This window comes from Halictus rubicundus, chromosome 2, assembly GCF_050948215.1.
Source record: "Halictus rubicundus isolate RS-2024b chromosome 2, iyHalRubi1_principal, whole genome shotgun sequence".
In the NCBI taxonomy this organism is placed as follows: domain Eukaryota; kingdom Metazoa; phylum Arthropoda; class Insecta; order Hymenoptera; family Halictidae; genus Halictus; species Halictus rubicundus.
The window spans coordinates 28,156,822-28,179,389 of NC_135150.1; the positions used below are offsets into that span (position 1 = coordinate 28,156,822).

Consider the following 22,568-nt stretch of genomic DNA (forward strand, 5'->3'; position numbering starts at 1 on the left):
CTATAAAATTGGCATTTATTATCACAAGAGAATTTCGTAGAGAATCTGGTTTCTCAGGAAAAGCTAATATTTAACTTAAACAGTGTCGAATTTAAAAATGAAGGAAAGCAGGAAATGGATAATGAATTATTGTAAAAATAATGCCTAGAATTTGCATATATATTGTACTGTAACACCTTTTAGTTTGTTTTGAAACGTTACAATATAAGGAAACATTTTATAACAAAAGAATTGTTCTTCCAATGTGATCCTTCCCTTCTTATGTGAACTGAATACAGAAAGTAAATATTTTCAATTTAAATAACGTACAGTTAATAAACATGACAACAAAGTTTACAATGCTGTTACTTTCTCGGTTTTTTTTTTAAGACAAATAAATAGTTACTGTTATTTACATATTATGCCCATTACATGTAATATAAAAAAATAACTGAATGCTTTTGCGAATTATTTCTTATACATTTTACATTAGTTTATCAGATCTTATATTTTACACACTCTAAATGTAGTGTCTTATTCATTTAGGGTGTATTTACAGATTCAAGGCTATCTTAAGATTATATTAGTATTGCAAAAATTAATATGACATAATTTATCACTGCATTATGCATAAATACACGTATTTATATTCTCGTATGGAATATATGCTTCTAATAATTCGAAATGAATTTAGCATTCATACAGTATAGACAGAGGAGCTGCTCATAATAAATATTCAATATACATGAAAATGTTGCTCGTAATATTTAACGTAAAAATATTTTTTTGTTATGTACGATGTTTACATATTTTCATTTTAAAAAGTAACTAAGTTTTCGAGACATAGTAGCAAAATCTAATTGAAGATATCATATGCAGTCAGTATTTGTTAAGAAATATAAACTTTTTATCAGTACAAGTTGGACTTCATCATTCTTTTCCTAAAATCGTAGTTAAAGTTCTTTTTCCACTAGTCTTATGATGGTGTCTTCTTCTCCTCTCCTGCCGAATGGAAGTTTATCGATGCAGAGTTGATGCAAAATCGCTTCCTTGTGGGTTTCGGACCATCGTTAAACACGTGCCCCAAATGTGAACCGCACTTCGAACAGGTTACTTCAGTCCGCACCATATCTGGGTTTGCGATCAGCAGTAGTAGATTTCCACCAACTGTGCGTCAATTGTCGACGCAGTTTTTGTGTGTCAATGGTGAGAGTGAAGTGGTGGTAGCGGAGCAATAGGAAGACAAAGGAAATAGAATAATAGAGTGTGATTAAACACAGACCAACACCTTTCTTTTGTGCACTTTAAATGCTTTCCAGTAATAGCAGCACCAAACAAAGTGAATCGATATTATTAAAAGCAGTAGGTAGAGTAACAAATATTAAGCAACAAATATTAAAACCTCTGCTCTAAGTGATTTAATTGTAAAAATAAAAGGTTAAAATATAACAAAAAGCTTGTATCGTATTCTTATTCTTTAAATAACCAGCAAAATAAGAAATAACTACACAATCTATGCATAATCAATACCCATAATCTTGTTTCTTGCTTTATTCATCCATCGAAGAACTCTCTGAACTCCGATTCCATATTTAATTATATTGATACTGTACAACTGAATTAAAAGAGTTATCAAAATCTTCAAAAATATTTATCTATACAGTTATATATTTTTATTATCAAGTTACTAGGACATTTAGAAATATAATCATTGCAATCTATATGATACTGCATTTAATATACCCATAATACTTTGCATTTATCTACATAAACACAACACGAAAAAAAAGATACAAATAATAGAGTCGAGTCAAAGATTACCGAAATATATATTTAAATCATATATTTTTTCAAAACGAATTGCGATATTAAATGTAACAGATCAATCATATACTGTAAGCTTGAAGTTATAATAGTAGTATGTTTATTAAAATCATTATGTAAAAGCAAAAGCTACATGTTAACTATAATTCAATGAAATAGCAAGATATGTTAATTTTCCTTTCTCTCATACAGAAATAGAATAAAAAATTATGTTTCACTATACACCCTATGATCTTAGTTTCACACAATAGATGATGTAAGTCTAACACAATCACACTCTAAGCATTAGCATGCAAGGTACAGGAGAAGGAGGAATATTACCTTCCTTATATACTAATATAATTGTCATAAAATAGTCACAAAGACTTTTAATTCTTTGTAAACATGTTAAGAAAAAGACAGATAAATCTATCGTACAAATTTTCGTGCAGCTCTGAAGTATACTATAATGAAGTATTTTAATAATAGAGAAACAATATTATTTATAACTATTTATAAAATATAACAAAGAATAAACAAAATATAACGGAATATGAGTTATGGAAGGCTTAGGAATGGCAGAACTAAAAGTTTAGGATAGGTCTTGTGAAAGTATGAATGTAAGAAAAATAATGAAGAATGTTTAAGAATGGTAAATAAATAAAACTCCAAAATCCATATGGACAATATTGTATACTATCGCATATAAACAGACCTTCGCGCCATAGAGTTTATTTATCTACCATTTAAGCAGATACTTTTAATGAGTGTAGTATTATATATGTAATAAATATTGTTATTGTACTAAGAAACCGAGCATAATTCTAAAAGTATTTATCAGTAAAAGTAAAATTCACGGATCTGCTTACCATGCGACGTATCTTTGGTTAACTTGACTCGTCCCTGCTCCAATACTTCGTTGAATGCAGGCCAACCGCAGCCGCTATCATATTTTGTATCAGAGGAAAACAATTCTTGATCACAAATTATGCAAGTGTAAGTGCCTCTTTCATAAAATTTGTTGTAGCAACCACTATAGGGCCTAAAAAGGGAAAGAAAAATGGTTAGTGGCATGGACTAGCATGCACAGGCAGGAAGTTAATTATGAACACCTATGTTTTATTTTTAAACTACTCGGTCATGACGCAAAGTCAGGCCAACACATGCTCTTGAAAAATCTATTTTTGTCACACGTCACCTAAAAGTAAACCAGTTTCCACCATATTGATAATATTTTTGGAAAATTCGATCATAATATCAGAATTTCCTTAAAAGTATGCGATTAGAATTACAACGATCCTTTGTTAAACCACTGTTTAAGAACCATCAGAAAAACTAATCAATAAGTTCAATCAGCTGATCAAAATTAATACTTGACTGACGCATGCATACATGACGACAAATTACAAAATTAAATTATTACTAACACGTTGTCCGTGCGTTTAAACGAAATTGACAATTCCGATATTAGTCCATTCGGTGTTGAAAATTCTTATCAAACAACACACGAAGCAGCGTATACGTATGGAAACGTACGCAATGCGTGTATAGAATTTTCAAGTTGCTCGAAGTGCTGTCTCGCGACTTATAAAGTGCACGATAATAATCTGACACACGCCTTATTCCATAATAAGCAAATTCAATTCACGTCTGACGTACCTTTCGGTGCCCTTTTCTTGCGTTACATGCCACTGTAACGGCGTCAAACGTTTTTTTAACTCCTCCTTATCAATCTCCACGGTCATTCTTCTAATTGTTCCTTAAAAGAAGTTAAACAAGAATGTGGAATCGAACGATGATCCCGGTAACACAAAAAACAACACGATCCGTCTTGCCGCGCTTTCCTCGCAACTATGCAACTATACGTCGGAGAGAACTCGAAGCGGCACACGGCTTGTTCCTTTGAGACATGGACGATCAGATTTCGTGACCTTGGTCTAACCAATCAGGTCCTCCGGCGATCAGATTTGATAATTACGCTATTACGATGACACGTGGCTTCTGCACTATACGGTAAAACTAGGTAACATGCGACTACGTTTTACGAACAATCTCGATTAAACTGTAAAGTTCGAGATAGTGCTGGTATTCGAAGTGTTAGCTTTCGTTAATTAAGTGTTCGTTGAAAAATGAAGTAATATATAAACCACGATTTTCGACAGTCATTTGTCACCAGTGAATTTCATATTATAAGTTTATGTATTGCGTCATAATGCACTTGTCTAAAACTACAGACAAACGTTCGAAATTGAAGATGGCATTAAATTTGGAAAGTTTACAGTGAAAAATGTTTAACTATACGTGCTAGAAACAAATTTTAAACCAGGTTTTACTAATTAAGATTCAGTTGTCTAGAAATTTTTAATTGACGGTAAAAGAAAGTGTATAAATTACGTTTGATATATACTTTACTTTTTGCCATGATTTTTTTTTATGTATATAAAAAATACGATGTTGGTTAAAATATGTATTTTATACATACATATGACGTTTGTATAAGTCGATGTTCGATGAAACGCGTGGTTATATAAATAAATAAGAATTAATTTCAATTAATTGTCTTATAAAATAAAACACCGATTTCATGGAGTAGTACCACTACTCTGGTTAAAGTGAACCATGAAATTACAACATATTGGTAATAAAATTAATTCCGTAATTTTTATTAACGTGTATTCAAGGAAAATGAACAACAAATTATATCCAAAATTACACCACACTTTTTGTCAGTATGATTAAATAATATAAGCATCTATGAAATAGTATGTTAACATGTAAAAAAATTTTAAATACTTGAAATGGTGTATCAATGTGTAACATTATTAGTGATAGCACTATCACTGAAACAATGATAAGATAAATAGACGATTTTAGAAAATAAATAGTGAATAAAATCAAGATCCAAATTTCGATGCATACCCCCTATATTATAAGTGAACATATATGCATATTTTTATTGATATTCCGTTTTAATAAAAATTAACCCTACTACTCCACTTTAACAATACACGTCTATAATCTAACTGTAAAAGTTAGCTGTAAAATCGAAATCTACTCGTAGGTGCGATACAAACCTTTTCGAAGCAATAATAAATTCCTTGCGAGCAGAGTTAAAGGTCGCAGATGCATTGACATATTTCTGTAAATTGTAAATAATACAAGTTATGATTATACTTTCGCAAATAATCCCATAATGGTCATTGTGACATTGCTCACGTTCTGTTTTGGCGTGGTATTGTGTATAATTTCGTACTGTCAATGCTAGGTCATTATTATATTGTTGCACAAGTGTAATATTGTTTACATAATAAATACGTCTGAAAACACTGCGCGAATTAGTGTCGTCCGTACATCCTTTTTCTTTTCTCGGTTTTGGAACAGGACGGAATTACGTTGGTGTTCGAAGGTATACCGTTTCCGAACACACCGTTGTTTGTGGTTTCATGACCAATTGTACAGGGTGTCAAAAAAATTATATGTCACGGCCACCATAGCGTGATTCCACACCTACGATTTGGTGGAAATTGACATAAAATACTCCCCGCAAAATTGACCTTGACCTTGAAAATCGAGGTCAAAAAACAACAATTTTTTTGGTTTAATCGTGTTCTACTGGTCATAAGGATCAACTTTGTGAAAGAAACCATGGGTCGCATCTCAACAGTTCTCTTAAAAAATGATGTTGCATTTCTTATAATTTTTGCAGCTTCTTTATTTGTAAATTTTTTACATCCAGCGCCAATATATAAGTAAATAGCGTACTATCATACAGCGGGTACCATCAGTAAGCTATCTCGTTGGTTATGAAATTATCATAATTATGATACTCCTATTTCTCTAACTACAGAATGAAAGAAAGAAGCTGCAAAAATTATAAGAAATGCAACATCATTTTTTAAGAGAACTGTTGAGATGCGACCCATGGTTTCTTTCACAAAGTTGATCCTTATGACCAGTAGAACACGATTAAAAAAAATTGTTGTTTTTTGACCTTGATTTTCAAGGTCAAGGTCAATTTTGCGGGGAGTTTTTATGTCAATTTCCACCAAATCGTAGGTGTAGAATCACGCTATGGTGGCCGTGACATATAATTTTTTGACACCCTGTACATAGTCTCTTATGTGTTTTATGGGTCTGTGTTCTTTTGCTGTAGCGGCCTCGACGCGGCAAATCTTGGGAATCTCAGCGTCTGACGTAGATCAACACGATTTTTCGGCGCAACTCCGCATAAATATGTTGTGCTAGTGTCTTAAAGGACAAGAACAATGAGCTTCTCTAGCGATGAAGTCAATTTCTTGGTTTACCGATATCTACAAGAGTCCGGTACGTTCTCTGAAACATTTCCTAACCTAGAAAATTCGTATACATATCAATAATGTTTGAACTCCTTTTATTCGTACGAGTCACTTTCGCACACGGTACATAGATTTCTATCGCAATAATCGTCGGAATTTGCTAAGAAACGATTAAATAAATGATTTCTTAAAAAAATATTGTTGGACATTGGTGTGTTGTTCAGTGAGCAGATAGAGCCGTTAACGTTATTGTGTCCTTTTAATAGGGTTTCAACATTCTGCGTACACATTCGGAATAGAATCGCATATATCGCAAAGCAACATAAATGGAGCATTAGTACCGCCAGCAGCGCTCTTGTCCATTCTTCAAAAAGGATTACAGTACACGGAAGCCGAGATATCGATAGGTGAAGATGGAACCGAGCAAAGGATGGTGGAATCTTTATCCCTCATCGACGCTGTTATGCCGGATGTTGTTGCGTCAAGGCAGAATCAAATCAATCAGCAGAAGCAACAGGTGAAAACGGAAGTGCAAGATACAAACGGAGAAGAAGGTAATTTTAGTTTTTGTTACCAATTATTTTGTGATCCTGGTACACCCTGGTTTATAAAAGTATTCAAATTTTATGGACCTCCTTTCTAGACCAGGTACATCAAAGGACCGCTTTAGTTTATGGATTTGTTTTTGAACTATATTTTGTTGCACCATATGCATTAAAATGTCTTTGTAGTAGATGTCCTAACTAGTATAAGAATATATTTTATTACATTCAGAAAATATTGGTACAGTAAAATACAGTTCAATATTAAAGGTGTAACATATCCCTAAATTCTGAGCAAACAATATTCTTTTATTTTGTTATAACACTTTCATGGTGGGGTGTTTCATTTTTACAACAATTGTTCATTATTAATAAATACCTTTTGCTGCTGTTGCTGCTGCTATTATGGTAGTATTTTTTTATTATATTGTCTCTGTCTACAGATGTCTGTATTTTGGAAATTATGCATAATTAATGTAAACTCACGTTCCAACCATTCACTATCATTACACATACATAACATTAGTCATGAAAGTGTTAGAAAGAAAGGAGTATGTCGAATTTAATATATATTGATCAATTTACAGTTGTTACCTCTAACGAAGGTGTAAGCACAAATGAGAGAGGAGGTGATAGAACAGAAATGGAGGTGGACGAGCAACAACAAGGTTCAGGTGGAGGGAGTAATGCTAGTGCAGTTGAAATTCCAGAAAGTAAAGCTACAAAATTACGCGGTCACGAATCGGAAGTTTTTATATGCGCATGGAATCCAACAACCGATCTTTTGGCATCTGGTTCTGGTGACAGTACAGCTCGTATTTGGGATATGTCTGATAATTCTCAAGCACCGAATCAACTTGTCCTTCGTCACTGCATACAGAAAGGTGGTACCGAAGTACCAAGTAATAAAGATGTTACTTCCTTAGATTGGAAGGTATGTTTTATGATTAAAAATCTCTATTCATTAGAGCTGTGCGAGAACCTAAAAATGTTGGGTATTCGACGGTCAGGACAGGTTATATATATATTATTTGCAAGTAATGGAAACATTTATTGTCTCTTTGTTTCAGTGCGATGGTACTTTATTAGCAACGGGAAGTTATGATGGTTACGCAAGAATTTGGAAAACGGATGGTAGATTAGCTTCAACTTTAGGTCAACACAAAGGTCCAATTTTCGCGTTAAAGTGGAACAAACGTGGAAATTACATATTGAGTGCCGGCGTGGATAAAACAACGATCATATGGGATGCAGAAAGTGGACAGTGTACTCAACAGTTTAGTTTCCATTGTGCACCTGCTTTAGACGTTGATTGGCAAACAAATACATCGTTCGCTAGTTGTTCTACAGATCAATGCATTCATGTGTGCAAACTTAATGTAGACAAGCCAATCAAGAGCTTCCAAGGTCACACAGTGAGTACATACAAATAATTGGCAAAAGTATTTATTTTTTCAGTATGACATTATCATCTACTCGATTAATTACAGAATGAAGTAAATGCTATTAAATGGGATCCTCAAGGCAATTTGTTAGCTAGTTGTTCGGACGATATGAGTCTCAAAATTTGGTCCATGAAACAGGATACATGGGTGCACGATCTCCAGGCTCATAGCAAAGAAATATACACAATTAAGTGGTCACCAACTGGACCTGGAACACATAATCCAAATATGAATTTAACTTTAGCTAGCGCGTCATTCGATTCGACAGTAAGGTTATGGGATGTAGAGAGAGGAGCGTGTATACACACACTTACAAAGCACACAGAGCCAGTTTACAGCGTGGCATTTAGTCCGGATGGCAAATTTCTTGCCAGTGGGAGTTTTGACAAATGTGTTCATATTTGGTCCACTCAGGTAAGACAGTTACATTTATTCCTATTTTCTTTTTACTATATCATATGGTATTATATATATACTTTTTATTGAATTGCGCAGAGTGGTCAATTGGTACACAGTTACAGAGGCACAGGGGGAATATTTGAAGTCTGTTGGAACAGTCGAGGCGATAAAGTTGGTGCCTCTGCGTCTGACGGCAGTGTGTTTGTTCTTGACCTTCGTAAACTGTGATTGCAACCATACAAAAGACTATATTTCATTTCACGGACTTTTTACGGTTCTAAGTTACCTTCCATACGTTTTCTTCTTTTACGGTTCCACTTTTCACTTTTTAAAATACTAGCCACGTTACACGGTCGCCCGAACTGTTTGTGCTTATTGAATATATTTCGAAAGAGTATTAATTATTTATATGCAGGACTGAAGCGTGTCAATAGTAGCTTACGTGCCGGAAACGAATTTCAATTGAAACGGAAAACAAGAACATGTAATTTCTCCTTAATTCTTTTCCCGCGATTTTGTTGAAAGCGTTCAGGGGAAAAGTATTGTACATTAGTATTTTCGGGAATTATATATTTTAGCGATACGTCATCGATTTTGATGACCTTGAAATATCTTGTCAAGGTCATTCTGAACAACTCTTTCCTGCCCATACATATGTTACCGCCGCTCGGCCTTAATTTTTCAGATATTCGCGAAAAACTACGGACACCCCAACAAGCCTAACCCAGACCATATCAAAATTCGTTTAAAATGGCGGAATTGGCTGTAGTGGATCTAACAGTATTTTTACAAATATCTCGGAAGCTAAGGTCGAGCGGCGGTAACTTGTATAGGAAAAAGTTGCTCGGAATCACACCTCAGATAATATAGTTGAAGCTCAACCCCGTTTCTAGATTGTTAACCCCACGGAGAGTTAGGTTTGTACAGCTATTAAATGAATTTTTGTCAGGTCTGGGTTAGATTTCTTGGGGAACAGCCCTAAAGGACGAATTCGGTCATTGGGTAAATGTGGAATTCGCTATAGTCATCCTATCAGGTTTTTGCGAATATCTAAAGAGCTAAGGCCGAGCATACTTCGAGGTCATCGATATCGGTGACGTATCGCTAAAGTGTATAATTACCGTATTTTCAATTGTGACACTTTGTACAGTGAAACGGTTTGACAGACATTATATTTCCAGAGAAAAGTAAAATACGATCTTCATTCGCTCGAAGTGGATGAGGTATATGTTGTAATTCTAATGATAATGATAATAATACTAAGTATTATATAAACATCGATAATGGATAAAAAAAAAAAGAATAAAATTTTTTAAAGAACAGTGAAAAATAGCATATATTTTTATTACATTTCGTTGGTGTGCGAGAGAAAGAGAGAGTGAGAGAGTGAGAGGTGAAAGAACGCGCAACACATTAGTCTTAAATGAAGTTTATTTCATTTTATCTACTTTTTGTGCAATTTATATCATCAGAATAAAAAAAAATCGAAAATAAATAACAATATTATATAATTTCTTTAAATAAATAACTTATATCTACTTTATGCACAGTACTTTTAGAATGCATATACAGTTTTTAACAAGTTATGTTATATAACATGTAAATAATGATAATACATAGTTATATCTATTTTCTAACATCACCGTAAACATCAGAAGCGTTAACTGTGTTTCATTGCTACATCGTTATATTTCTAACACGTTGTTGATGTAAAATCATTCGTAGACGAATGTTTCGTTTATGGATCAATAAGATAAACGAAAATATTACACGAAGAGGAAAAGATGTTCTATCAAATCATTTTAATCGGTGATATTTATTTGTTTCGTATTTTTAACACTGCATAAAAATACTTAGGACTAAAATCCGAACAATTCGAAAACAATTTACGCTTCGATGCAGTACGCGGATATAATATGTCTATACGTGTAATTGTTAAAGGGACAAGCGTTCTAAACATAGTGTACACACTCATTGGTAGCACGTAAAAAAGGAATCATTGATTTCCACATAATACAGGATTTCTTTGGTATATCGTCTGACTGGGACACAGTCAATTCCATCGTCACGTGTCTTTCTAAGGATACTGTAGATGCGAAGGAATGCAATTAGTCGTGTAATAGCATTAACATAAATTTAAAGTAACATTCAAGACAGATACTCTTCACGTAAAAGACGCTTCGGTGAGTATACATATATCTTTGAAACATTTATTTCCAAATACACTTATCGTTCGTACGAGTGAAACGCCCTCGAACCAAAGCTGAAGATTCGAATGTCAATGCTAAAGTAACAGTCACATTGCGTTAGGTGTACAATTCTTCCTTTTACATACAACATTTAACCCTTATTACAAACAAACATTAAAACACTGAAGTAAACACATAAGTATCTAAAAAACAGTTATCGTACAGCAAGTAAGTACAATTTCCTATTACTATTTCATTGGTGGATTGGCTTGGAATGTGTGTCACCGTTAATTAAATAATTACAATAAAATACCTCGTGGTATCGCCGTCGTTATGCGTTCGAAACTTAACATTAACATGAAGTAACATTTACAATAAATTACATGAAAATCTTATGCGGGGTGGGGAGGAAGGGGAGGGGGTGGTAGTGGCGGTGGTGGTGATTGATTATTAATTAAGACGGACTTGGAAAAGATCACAACACATAATACTGTTCTGTTTCAGGATTCCGCGCGATCGGAAAGGAAAAAAATAGCAAAATAAATAAAATACCAGTTTCTCGGATGTTAGACTCCTTTTTGGTACGTTGTTGAAGAGATTCGTGTGTCGTTTCTACATTTTTTTCCTTTTCCGGGCATCGTAAGATTAATCTAGCTAAGCGGAGAAACTGAGAAAGGAATACTGGAACGTTTTTACAGTTTTCTTCAACATCCTGAGTGCTATTCAAAACTATTGGCACACATAATCGCTTCGTGCTCGGTACGCGAGTAATTTGCAGGTAGCCGGGGTGAGGCAGCGGATGAAACGGTTTTCAAATTATGATTCTTGCATGCCGGAAAACATACGGGGTCTATGGTAAACCATGAGGAATGTTACGAATAATACACAAACTATATGTTAATCGTGTTGTTAGTTAAAAAACCGTAATAGCGAGTGTTGATTGTGATTCCATTGTTTTCTTCGAAAAGACCGCTTAGAGTACACGCAATTCGTTCGCCTGCACCTGAAAACAATAACAGAAGTTTCTTCAGTATCCTCGTGTAAGAAATTATCGTACAGTTCAATCTACTATAGAAGGCATAAACAAAAAAATTAACGAATTAAAATAAATTCTTAAAAATTACATTCTAGACTAAATTCTATATATTAAATTATTCTATATTAAATTAAATTCTAAAAATTGCAGAATTTTCTCGGATTTTCCCAAAGAGAAAAACCGGCGGGCTAATTTTTTTTAACACTAAACCTACCGAGCCTTAAAGGTGACTAATACATGTTGTTTTATGAAAATGCCGAGATTAAATTTATTTGGATTTTGTGCGATTCGTATTATAATACATGCTCACGGAAGCATCTTTACAATTTCGTAAAATAAAAAATCTGGAACGGTCAATTTGACCGGCGGTGGTAGGTTTAGTGTTAATAGCAACAGTAACACCATTCGTTGATCGATAAGTCAACTCGAGTAGTATAGTTTAGCTTTTCTGTTCCTTAAAATTATTGAGTTTCTATCGGATTGTTGTGAAAAATTGCTTTGTCGTGAATCCGGAGAATGCAGAAATTTGCACTGTTTGTAATAATTACCCTTCGTGTCTGGTCGTCGTGTCTTTCTCGAAAAGCGGCATCGTTTACCTGGAGCCAGTCATCCAGTCTTCCTGGAAGCTTCTCCGGCGCCATACTTCGGTCGTGTATCTTTTCCTCCTGGTCGATCGCGAACTCGAGGCCGTTCCTCGTTCTCGAGATGGGCTTGTTCATGCCTCCGGTGAACAGGGGCAACGATCTCTTGCCGATCACGTCCAACAGGCGACGATTAGCATCGACCTGCTGTTGATCTTGCATCGCTTTGCGCCGAGCCAATTCGAGGAGCACTCTTTGACGAAGCACGTCCAGGTTGTTCACGATCGACAGAGATCCAATCCGCTTGGTCCGGACCAGCGTTGATCCAGGATCGTTACTCGAGTCGAACATCTCGTTCTGTAAATTGCAAAACTCGGTTATCCTCAGATAACGGTAACTAGGCTGCTGATTTTACGAATTTATACACAGTTCATCCGAAGTTATCTAAAATACACCGTGAAAGAATGTTTTTACATCAAGATCACCTTCTCGGGCATTTTGAAATTAGGTATTTTTGCTATTTTAACTCCGAAACGAAACATTTCTTCCGACATCGAATATTTAACTCCAAAACGAAACATTTCTTTGTATTGTATTGTATCTACACGAAAAAAAATTGTATGAAGCGAAATAATAATAATATCACAAATGTTAAGTTTGTTTTGAAAATCCAAAAGATTGTAGATAATACCAAGTATTTTGATTCTTTGGTATTCTGCATGCAAATATTGAATAAAAAATTATTTTTGTTAAAATGTCGTATGTGTGTTCAGTTTTGCTCCGTACTGTACATACGAAAATGGCGCAATTTACTCGTACAATACTGAAATGTTTAGTAATTGTAATTTTAGTAACATTAAATGTAAAAAATATTTTGAACAATGATACAGAAATGTTTAGTGGCGCGTTACAGTCGCCATTCGAGTGCCAAGGGTTACTATTAGAATCGGTTATAGTATAATCGCTTACATAAAGTTTACATTAAAACGACAAAGTACGGGTTACTAAAATTTACGGAGAAGGTACATTGCTAACAATTTTCCTACTCGGACATGTCGAAAATAAAAATGATAGTGTGATTGGATCGCGCGAGAGCCCAAGGTCGCGGCAAGATCGATTAGTCTGTCTCGCAGAAGAGCGAGACAATTCGTGTCGTTGTATCTTTATTTCGATCGTTATTTTTCGAGATTAAATTTCAATTTATTTATTCAGCCTTCCAAGAGCGTCGTTCGCCGGGAACTCGTTCATTCGGTTAATGGATCGAGTCCGGCAGATCTAAAAACCCCGTAACGCCTTTTATGCGGCAGTTAATTTTTTCGACGCCCGGCTGAGAGAAAAAAAAACGGGCAACATCCTACACAGAGAATAAAGGAAAAACGAGGGTCGTTCCGGTGCACGTCCACCCCCTCATTTCCGTCGATAATATTTAGGGCTCGTTCGCGGAACGAGGAATAATTCCTTTCTCATAACCGGAGCGTATTATTCTTCGATTCGCCCGGGCGAAACTTTTCCCCTGCGTCCGACGTTCACGCGATAACGAAGATAAATAATCTTGCGTACAATGAGAAACACGTATCCGTCGGCGGCACGAGCGACGAGAACGATTAGGCGATTACGAATTCCCCCGATCGCGTGAATATTAAAACCCCACGCGCACGTTTCTCTCCTGTGAACAACCGAAACGATTCCGAAGAGATACACCGAAAAATTAACGCGTCGATTATCAGCAGCGATTATCCGTCGCCGTGAACAGAAAAGGAAATTGGAAGGCAACGGATTACTATTGCTCGCGGCGCGGCGAGAGAACCGGAAAAAGGAAAAGAGACTGCAACGATCCTCATATGTGCAACGCGCCGCCATTCTTGCGCGCGATACTTCCCTCATTTTATTGCCACTTCCGCACGCACACACGCTCAAGAACACGGGCAAAAAGCCCTGCGGCTCATTTCGAAAGAGGTCCACGCGTCTCAGGTCTCGGAATTCTTTGCGTAAAACCGTGCTTTCATTGTTCGCACGAGTTTGCCGCCCTTAAGCCACGCTCCTCGTTTGCAGAGAGGAAATTTTTAAATATTTAGAAAACTTGGCGAGCCGGTTGAGTCAGCTGGAAATCATCAGTTATCATTTATTCCCTCGAGAAAGTGAGGTGTAATCGTTTCGAGTCGATTGCGCGTGTTTGTGCAAACGTGTCAGGTGTATGAAGTAGTTTGTGGCTTCTTCTTCATAGATTTGTTGTTTATTTACAGGTAATTAAAATGAGGATGGGGAAACATTAACTACCCCATTAGAGGGGTCTCTCTTTTTATGTTAATCTTTCTTTTCTTTGTCAGTTGTTAAGCGTGAAAAGTGATTAAAAGTAAGTCTGATTGAAAAGTTCAATTTTCAATTGAACACCACAAGCGCAACAAAAGTGATCATTTTATCAATGAAGATACCTAATTTTCGAAATGATTGCGCAGGTTATGTTTCTGGCGAGGTCCACTGAAATGCGGATTGCAGATGAACGTTAATTAACAGCTTTTTTTCCGGAAGTAGGTTCCTGTCCAGCAGGCAATAGTGGTTGCTTCTGAGATCGTTTTAATTAACGCGCGGAGGAGAGAAACCGGAAGAATGGTACATCTTGAGGAATGGTAACGAGGTCTTAAATCGGCCAGTTGTCGTAGTTCATTTTCATATATTATTTCCGATTGAGCACAGCGTTAGTTAAATCGTCAGACTCCAATTATCATTTCTCATTCGACGCTATTGTTCGCCGCCGAAAAGATCTCTCCATTATGCCAATGTGGAGCTACATTTCGGCAAGATTTTGATTTTCATTCATACACTGCCACAAGAATAAAGCGAAGAATTATTCTAGTTCTTATGCGTATTTATTATTACTGTGGATTTCAATTTTATGAAAAGTAGAAATTACTTTTAAAACGACAACAACTGGCGAGACATGTCTATTTGTTGTGAATTAACAAGGATTTTTCTTTAATACTTGGATGCAGAATAATTTAGATAAACGCTTGAGATTAATGGATGCCAATATGGCGGCCTTGGTGGCCGTTCGGTGTAACATTGTTTTACAAACTTATATTATGTAAAATCGATAAGTTTGTAAGTTACAGGCATTCAGTGATAAATGGACTGCAGATTGTATGCATTTATGACAAAAATGAATGAAGAAACGAGCGAGAAACAACACAGTGAAGACATTAGAAGACTGTAACAACTTCGTAACATTATTTTCGAAATACTAAAATTACTAAAAGATACGTTTTCACCAAATTTATTTTGCTCACCGACCTAGAAAATTCGAATGTTGGAAAACAATAAGTTTCCAAAGAAATTAGCTAATGTTACATCGACGTCGAACGGCCGTATCGAAGCCATATTGGTTTCCGAGGGACCCATTTAACCTCGGCTGCTTACGTAAATGATTCCGCATGGCGGTATTTCAGAAAAAATGCTTCTCAATTTATAAACAGCTCGTGCAAATATGTATCGCATGATGAACCGATGTTGTAACGCTCGCATTCACAGCGTCGGCGTGCCGGTAAATAAACCGGAAGCCAGATCACGCGGAAACGTTTGATTACCTATACCACTTCGGCGAGATACATTGACTCGTTCTCGATTCGCATTCTGAATTCAATTCTATCCGCGAAGGTGTGTATCCACGACAAGTCAATAGTTGATGGACACACGGTGTTCCGACCTACGCAGGGACACGATGTAACGGTATTATTCGTCGCGCATCCATTATTCTTAGAGGCCACACACAAGGATTTTAGTCAGTCGTTCGTTACCGGTTCAGAACGTAACATTTGTGCACTGCTCGCTGTCTACAGAGTGTTCGAAACGATTTCGATTATTCTAACACCGTACAAACACGCTAGTGAACAACGACACGAATTATCGCAGCTGTATTTTCAATCTCGAACTCGTGATCCCATTTTTGGGAAAGATACGGTTGCCGATTTTTAGCAATTACCAAATGACAGGAATTATCGGAGCTATATTTTTAATGTCGAACTCGCGATCCTATTTTTGGGAAAGATACGGTTGCCGATTTTTAGCAATTACCAAATGACAGGAATTATCGGAGCTGTATTTTTAATGTCGAACTCGTGATCCTATTTTCGGGAAAGATACGGTTGCCGATTTTTAGCAATTACCAAATGACACGGTTTATTGAAGCGGTATTTTCAATCTCTAACTCATGATCCTATTTTTGTGAAAGGCCGAGTTTCTTAAACAATTACCGAAGTAATTTGGCTAAAATGAGAAGATAACGCGATTTGATTTTGGACTTTGGAGATTGACTTTCTTCACGTACCTCCAAGTCCGGGATCCGATGATTGATTAGCAGCAAAAATGGCGCTCTTTCCCGGGATAGCTCCCTTTCGTCGTAGGTGTTATATGACAACGGTTGACTTTGTGTCATAGTAATCAGGAAGAAGGACATCAGGATCTTGATGAAAACCATTTTCTCGAGCAAAGTTATCTGGAACAAAGAATGCACACGATGTTTTACTCTGTAAACGTAGACACGTTATAAGTATGTCACATAAATACACGCCACTATACTTTTCGCAGTGCTGCAGACTATATTTCAAGTAATAAAAATGTTTTTGTCAGGAATCTCTGAACGAACTTCCTCGTTGAAGTAGATGCAATCTTGATGCACCATTTGTTATTCGGTAGTTCTAGCGTTAAATATAATAAAATCGTTTCTATCGTTGAGACAGAGTTGTACTAATACGAATTGAACTATTGAACTTTCAAACGGACGCGGATATAACTATACACGTGTGTGCTAATGATTTTCCGGTGGAGCTACAAAGAAGCATGAATTTTCTCGCTCGGAGGATTCCCCGTGTATGCGGCCTGACGATTTTCTGGGAAAGCTACAAAAGAAATATGAATCTTCTCTCTGGTCCGAGGACTCTTTGAACAGCTGGAAAATGAGCGAAAGAGGATTTTCCTTTCTATTTCACGGTGATTTTACCGATTCCTCGGTATCTAGATTTCAGTTCAGGAAGCCATTTCGTGCCCGTGTTTGTTTGCACTGTTAACATCCGGTCTGAGGGTGGCTGTTCTTTTGGGTACTCCCCTCTGATGGAAGTGCCATTAACCTCTTCCCGCTATACGATACTTCTGCACCACTATTCTTCCTTTCGCTTTCAGCGTCTTTATCGCTCTTTTCTTTTCGCCTTTTTCTTGCCCTGGTCGAACTGATTGGATCAACTTCTGACAAACAGAGACACGGTAATGCGATACCGGTGAAAACATTCTTTCCGCTTTAATTGGAGAAAACATAATTGGAAACACGTGTATATTTATTCAGAATGTGAAAAAAATTTCTGGCGATAAAAACTAAACAAATACTTTATCAACGTCAGAAAGTTCCACGTATCTAGAAGTACCCATAACAATATTAAAAATTGATCAATAAAACATAGAATGGCTCTAAACATTATGAATTATATACTTGTAACAGTGGTCCATCGATCGGGGGTTAATGGTTTCAAAGATTTATTTTTCTGCGCTCATAGAAGAAGCATTTCGTCCAATGCGGTTATAGATTCTATAGTACATTCGAAATTAAACATTTTTCAAATAATTAGTCCAAAAGTACTATACGAATTCTAGTCCAGAAAGAGATCAAGAGGAAAATTGGAAACTGGAAATAAAAATTGGATTTTCATTCAAAATTTTTATTTGAATAAACAGACGTATTAAGAGCAATTGCAAGTGTATATTCTTCACACGAGTGTTAACACAGTTTCACTGTATACGATAAGAAATTAATTTTTATTACAAGGAATGGTCTAACCGGTATAATACTTTGTCCAATACAATCAAACATACAAAACATTCGATATTAAAGTTGTTCCTAGTCCCCGGCTTAAAATTTACCATTTTAATCAATTTCCATGAATACTTGAATGCCCGACACTTCGGTATTGTCCTTGGAGATTAATCATCGACCACGAGGAATCCGCGAACAGTGCCGGACAGATTCGGCGACCGGCTATCAGGCGAATTGCTCCGTTGCAATTGATATGTCTATATTTAAGCGAAGAAGAACTTGGAGCACGTGCGACGGAAACGGGGTCAAGTTCGATAGTGAATGAATCTGGTTCAATGCGCTGACGTGGACGTCAACGATCGTTGTTGATGCCGTCAAGGACCGTCATCTCGTTGTCGAGTTCATTAACACCGAGAGGTTAATCCGCGTTCGATAATTTAAGGTTCCCGGGTTCCCGCTTTCCAATTACGCGCCGGTTCTATCATCGCTATGTGCCTGTTGGAATCAGGCCGAGCCACTGCGATTCTGCCATTGTGTGCCGTTCCGATCGGCGCCTTGTAATCGACGAGCATCGACAGAAATTTTTAATTAATAGCCGAGCCGTCTGGATTGCACGTTGCCGACGGGGCGCAGAAAAATTTTCAACGAAGACTCGCTGAAGTTCCGCTTTGCAACTCCTGGCGAAGTCGAATATCTGTTGTACTATTTTCTATCTTATTGTTCCAGTTCTTTATTGCCGAATTTTGCACCGTGGTGCCCTATTATATTATAAGTAATCAATCATTTGCAAAGAATTTGTTTTGCCTTTAGATCTGTAACGCAGCCTGTGTTCAAAATATTCTAAAAAGTATAATTTTGTTTTACAACCCTGTAAGAAAATGGCGGCGTCCGTACCTTCCGAGGATCATATTCGTCATTGCATACTAGAGGGGAATTGAAAATTTTCAGGAAAGATGGCAAACTGTCCTCGATAATGATGAACATTGTATAATAAATTAAGAAATAAAAACCTGAATTTACTACAAAGTTACTTATGGTTCCCCCTAATACTTTTGTTTCGCACGAAAATCCGCGTAGTCCAGTTGGCAGCATTTATGTCAACAATACCCTCCGTAGTTACAATGTTCTGTTGAATATTGTAACATTTGGAATATCGCGTCGTAAAGTTATAAATTCTCCGAATACGGAACAATACGACACGCACGGAATTAATTTAATTTTCTCGGCGCGTTTAAAGAATCGCGGGGGTGGGGGGAGGTGGTTGCAACAGCGTGACGTTGGCAGCGAACGTCGGTGTTAATTTATTTAAAGTTTCTCGGGACGCGATGTAATCCTCATTAACTTCGTTTCATTCAGGGATCACAGTGTGCATGAAAACGATAACGTTAGCGAGGACTTCGCAAAGTTCCCCGTCTCACTTTAGCCTACGCATTAGCCCTGTCATTGAATCGCCCTTTGTTCTTGCCTTCTGACTGAAACCAACAGCGCTATCGTTTTCATTGTACTGTTAAAGGATCGTAACTCTATTGATAATGTCGATACTCTTACTGTTCCGAGAATAACATCGCGCTTCGGCACGGTAGATGATTCGAAGCCGCGGATAGGCTTATGCTACCGTATCTGTTCGAGAGTTTCACTTTTGACGGCGGAATTGTCGATAGCAGATGCCGCGTCACGGAGAAATTGTACAACAATTAACAACCTGTGCGATAAACAACCTGTCTCACACTGTGAAACCGTATGCTTAAATCTTGACCATGGAAATCAAATAATACTGTACACTTTATAATACTGTACGGGGAACCTATTGTGTTTCATTACCGAGTACAACAATAGCTACCAAAACGTAGGAGTACACAGAATTGCGAGAATCGGAATTTTCGACGAATCCTGCAGTCCTACGAATGCAAATTCGGGTCAGATAACGCTAATACCGTTTCACGTTTTATGGCCGTTCCTTTTTTATTTCCCCCCCCCCCCCAGCAAGATAAAACCACCATCAGTTGCAAATGAAGATTCGACTGGCGCTCGTAGTAATTAGGAATCGATAGTGCCGATACATCTCGACGCGACGGGGCGAAGCTCGAGGAATTCTGATCGATAACTTTCGATTTATCAAACAGGATTCATTAGGGAACTATATATCTAGAAATAAATCTCTAGAAATAAATCATTAGACTGCGGATTTTTAAGCGCAAAATTCTCTTAATTGCCAGACGGATGCTAGACATTCATAATCGTAGTAAGATGAAAATAGTGCAATTTTTAAATGTTTTTTCAATGTTGCATTTGATGTACTCGTTTTTATTACAAGCGCATGAAATTCGCAATCTAATATATTTAGAAAAGAGGAAAATTGATAACACTAAAAGTTACACGTTTTGTTTAGTATCGGATAAAATCGTAAAAAGAAAATTAACAGAAAAAAGGCGAAATTACGTCACGGTATTTAGGTTAGTTAAATATTAATTGCGCCATTATTGAGCTTCGACTTTCCGAGCGTGCAAATTTCTTTGGCGCAAATTGCATGTCACTTTCAGACAATGTTATGAAAGCACGAAACATTGGAAAAGGTCAATAAAGCGTGCAATTAGAATTTCACGTTACGACAGTCCATTTCGAATAACTTCGTGCATTTTATTCTTTGCAATTACAATTGTACAATTGTACAGTTTAAGGCAAAAGTGAAATACGGTCAGATACGAATCAGTGAAAGCGGTCAAAGAATTTCGGAACAGTTTTATTATTGAAATTATTAACGGACGAAATAAATTTTTATCGAACTCCTGTCCCTTGCAATCACAAAAAATTTATCTCGTTCAAAGATCAACACAGTCCACTCGTTACATAAACTCTTTTCGCTCAACAATTTAATACCTAGACCGCTGATTTTATGCATTTAAAATAAACAAACAGTAAAGATATTAGAACAATTGAGTGATGTTGGTATATTATATTCGATGCATGTACGTTTAATTTTTTTATTTTACACAAAGATTCACAGTCTCTATTGACAGATTTTGAACAAATCCGTTATAATTATTATTTCTTGAAAATAGAAATTAATTTTGAAACGACAACAAATGGCAAGACATGTCTATTTGTTGTGAATTAACAAGGATTTTTCTTAAATACTTGGATGCAGAATAATTTAAATAAACGCTTGAGATTCATGGATGCCAATATGGCGGTTCAACAAAATCCAAGAATGTTTATTCCGTTGCGACGCTGGCAGAAGTTTTGACAAAATAAACAGCTATCTCTTAAAATGCAGCTGACTGTTTAAAACGAGCTAATATTTGCCAATTGCTTCGCGCAGCGGTTTTAGGACTCTAGCGAGCAAAAGTGTTTCGCGCTGCTTATATTTTTACGCTGTGGGCGGGTTTATTAACGAGTGCGACGCGAGCTCGCGAATTTACATTCATCGGCATCTGTGGCGCGAAATTTCTAACAGAAAAAAAAGGCGGAAGCGATGAAATATTCGCTCTGTATGGAAATTGCTTGCGTACGTGTATCTGGAAATTTTTCATGGCGGCGGCGCCGGCCGGAAACCGCGGTTGCGGCAAATCTGCGGTATTCCCCAGCATTACCAGAGCTGACTTCGATGGATTATAGGAACCCTAATTTTTCCCACGATGGATCATCACGCGACGCGCAAGAGTTGCACTTTGCATTTTGATTGGACAGGTACATTTCATTGCGTTTCGGAGTGTAACGCGCATTTGTGGAACAGCAAACCCATCAACATGGCGGTTGCAACCCATGGAATACGCCTTGAACCACCGGAAGCGCGTTGTCGAAGGGCGGAAAGGATTAATCGGAGTATATCGATTTATCGATAGCGGCTCTTGGTCCTAAACAGTGTTCTCCCTAGGAGATAAGTCTCCAATGGCATTCGAAATATTTTTTTCCCATTGATTCTAACGATCTGAATACATCCGAGAGGTCCTTGCTTACGCAAGCACTGTGGATCTTCGCGCTGGAGAAAAATTGTCTGCGTTAATTGTAAGAAGCAGGAGACAACCTGGCATTCGTTAATTATGTTAACGAGTTGAACCACTTGTTTTTAAACTAAACTCGTAAAACCTGCTGTTTACGGTTATTTTAAGCGGCGCTCGCAATTTTTTTTTGAGAATGCACTCGTTTTGCTGGCAATATTAAAAACAATATTTGACTGCAATATGAGCATCACGTATCTCTGTGCACAAAGTATTAAACTAATTCAGTAGCAAAAGAAAATTAATGGAAGTGAATTTTGCAAATTCCTGCTTCACAAATAAAAATCCGAGAGTGGCCTAATTTGGACCAACACGTGGGTCCAGAAAGATAAATATTATTATTATATTATTAAAATTATGCTTCGAATTTTGGCTTAGCTATACACCATTAACAAGAAAAATGCTCACAAAAATGCTTGCTACGATTTATAAATTATCTTTCGCCTGGCAATCGTGTAATTTTGAAATGTTATGCAACACGCACAAGAGCAACGTATTTAGAAA

General features: G+C 36.7%; 3 protein-coding genes across 5 annotated transcripts in view; 1 reads left to right on the forward strand and 2 right to left on the reverse strand.

Annotated features, from left to right (window-relative positions):
- Positions 1–141: 141 nt before the first annotated feature.
- Selr (methionine sulfoxide reductase SelR) lies at positions 142–5,149 on the reverse strand. 2 transcript variants are annotated; one of them, XM_076806424.1, is made up of 5 exons: positions 4,999–5,149; positions 4,857–4,921; positions 3,442–3,541; positions 2,652–2,824; positions 142–1,146 (listed from the first exon to the last, which is right to left on the reverse strand). In XM_076806424.1, the coding sequence occupies exons 2-5, from the start codon at positions 4,915–4,917 to the stop codon at positions 956–958; spliced, it is 525 nt and encodes a 174-aa protein (XP_076662539.1). In that variant the 5' UTR covers positions 4,918–4,921; positions 4,999–5,149; the 3' UTR covers positions 142–955. The 2 variants fall into 2 exon arrangements, with proteins under 2 accessions (XP_076662539.1, XP_076662540.1); XM_076806425.1 differs by having other exon boundaries at positions 142–1,110; positions 4,999–5,146.
- Positions 5,150–5,898: 749 nt separating this feature from the next.
- LOC143365813 (F-box-like/WD repeat-containing protein TBL1XR1) lies at positions 5,899–9,806 on the forward strand. The gene is made up of 6 exons (XM_076806363.1): positions 5,899–6,105; positions 6,344–6,631; positions 7,207–7,553; positions 7,690–8,034; positions 8,110–8,478; positions 8,560–9,806. Exons 1-6 carry the CDS (start codon positions 6,048–6,050, stop codon positions 8,689–8,691), a joined length of 1,539 nt encoding a protein of 512 aa, XP_076662478.1. The 5' UTR covers positions 5,899–6,047; the 3' UTR covers positions 8,692–9,806.
- An 81-nt stretch (positions 9,807–9,887) lies between these two features.
- Dh44 (corticotropin-releasing diuretic hormone 44) overlaps positions 9,888–22,568 on the reverse strand; it is a 55,439-nt gene continuing 42,758 nt past the window's right edge. The window contains exons 2-4 of one of the 2 annotated variants that reach the window (XM_076803430.1): positions 16,591–16,758; positions 12,285–12,626; positions 9,888–11,655 (exon numbers count right to left, since the gene is read on the reverse strand). In XM_076803430.1, coding sequence (XP_076659545.1) covers positions 11,626–11,655; positions 12,285–12,626; positions 16,591–16,740 — 522 coding nt within the window. In that variant the 5' untranslated portion in view covers positions 16,741–16,758 and the 3' untranslated portion in view covers positions 9,888–11,625. Of the gene's footprint in view, positions 11,656–12,236; positions 12,627–16,590; positions 16,759–22,568 lie in introns of both variants that reach the window. The other variant, XM_076803422.1, reaches the window with a different exon arrangement.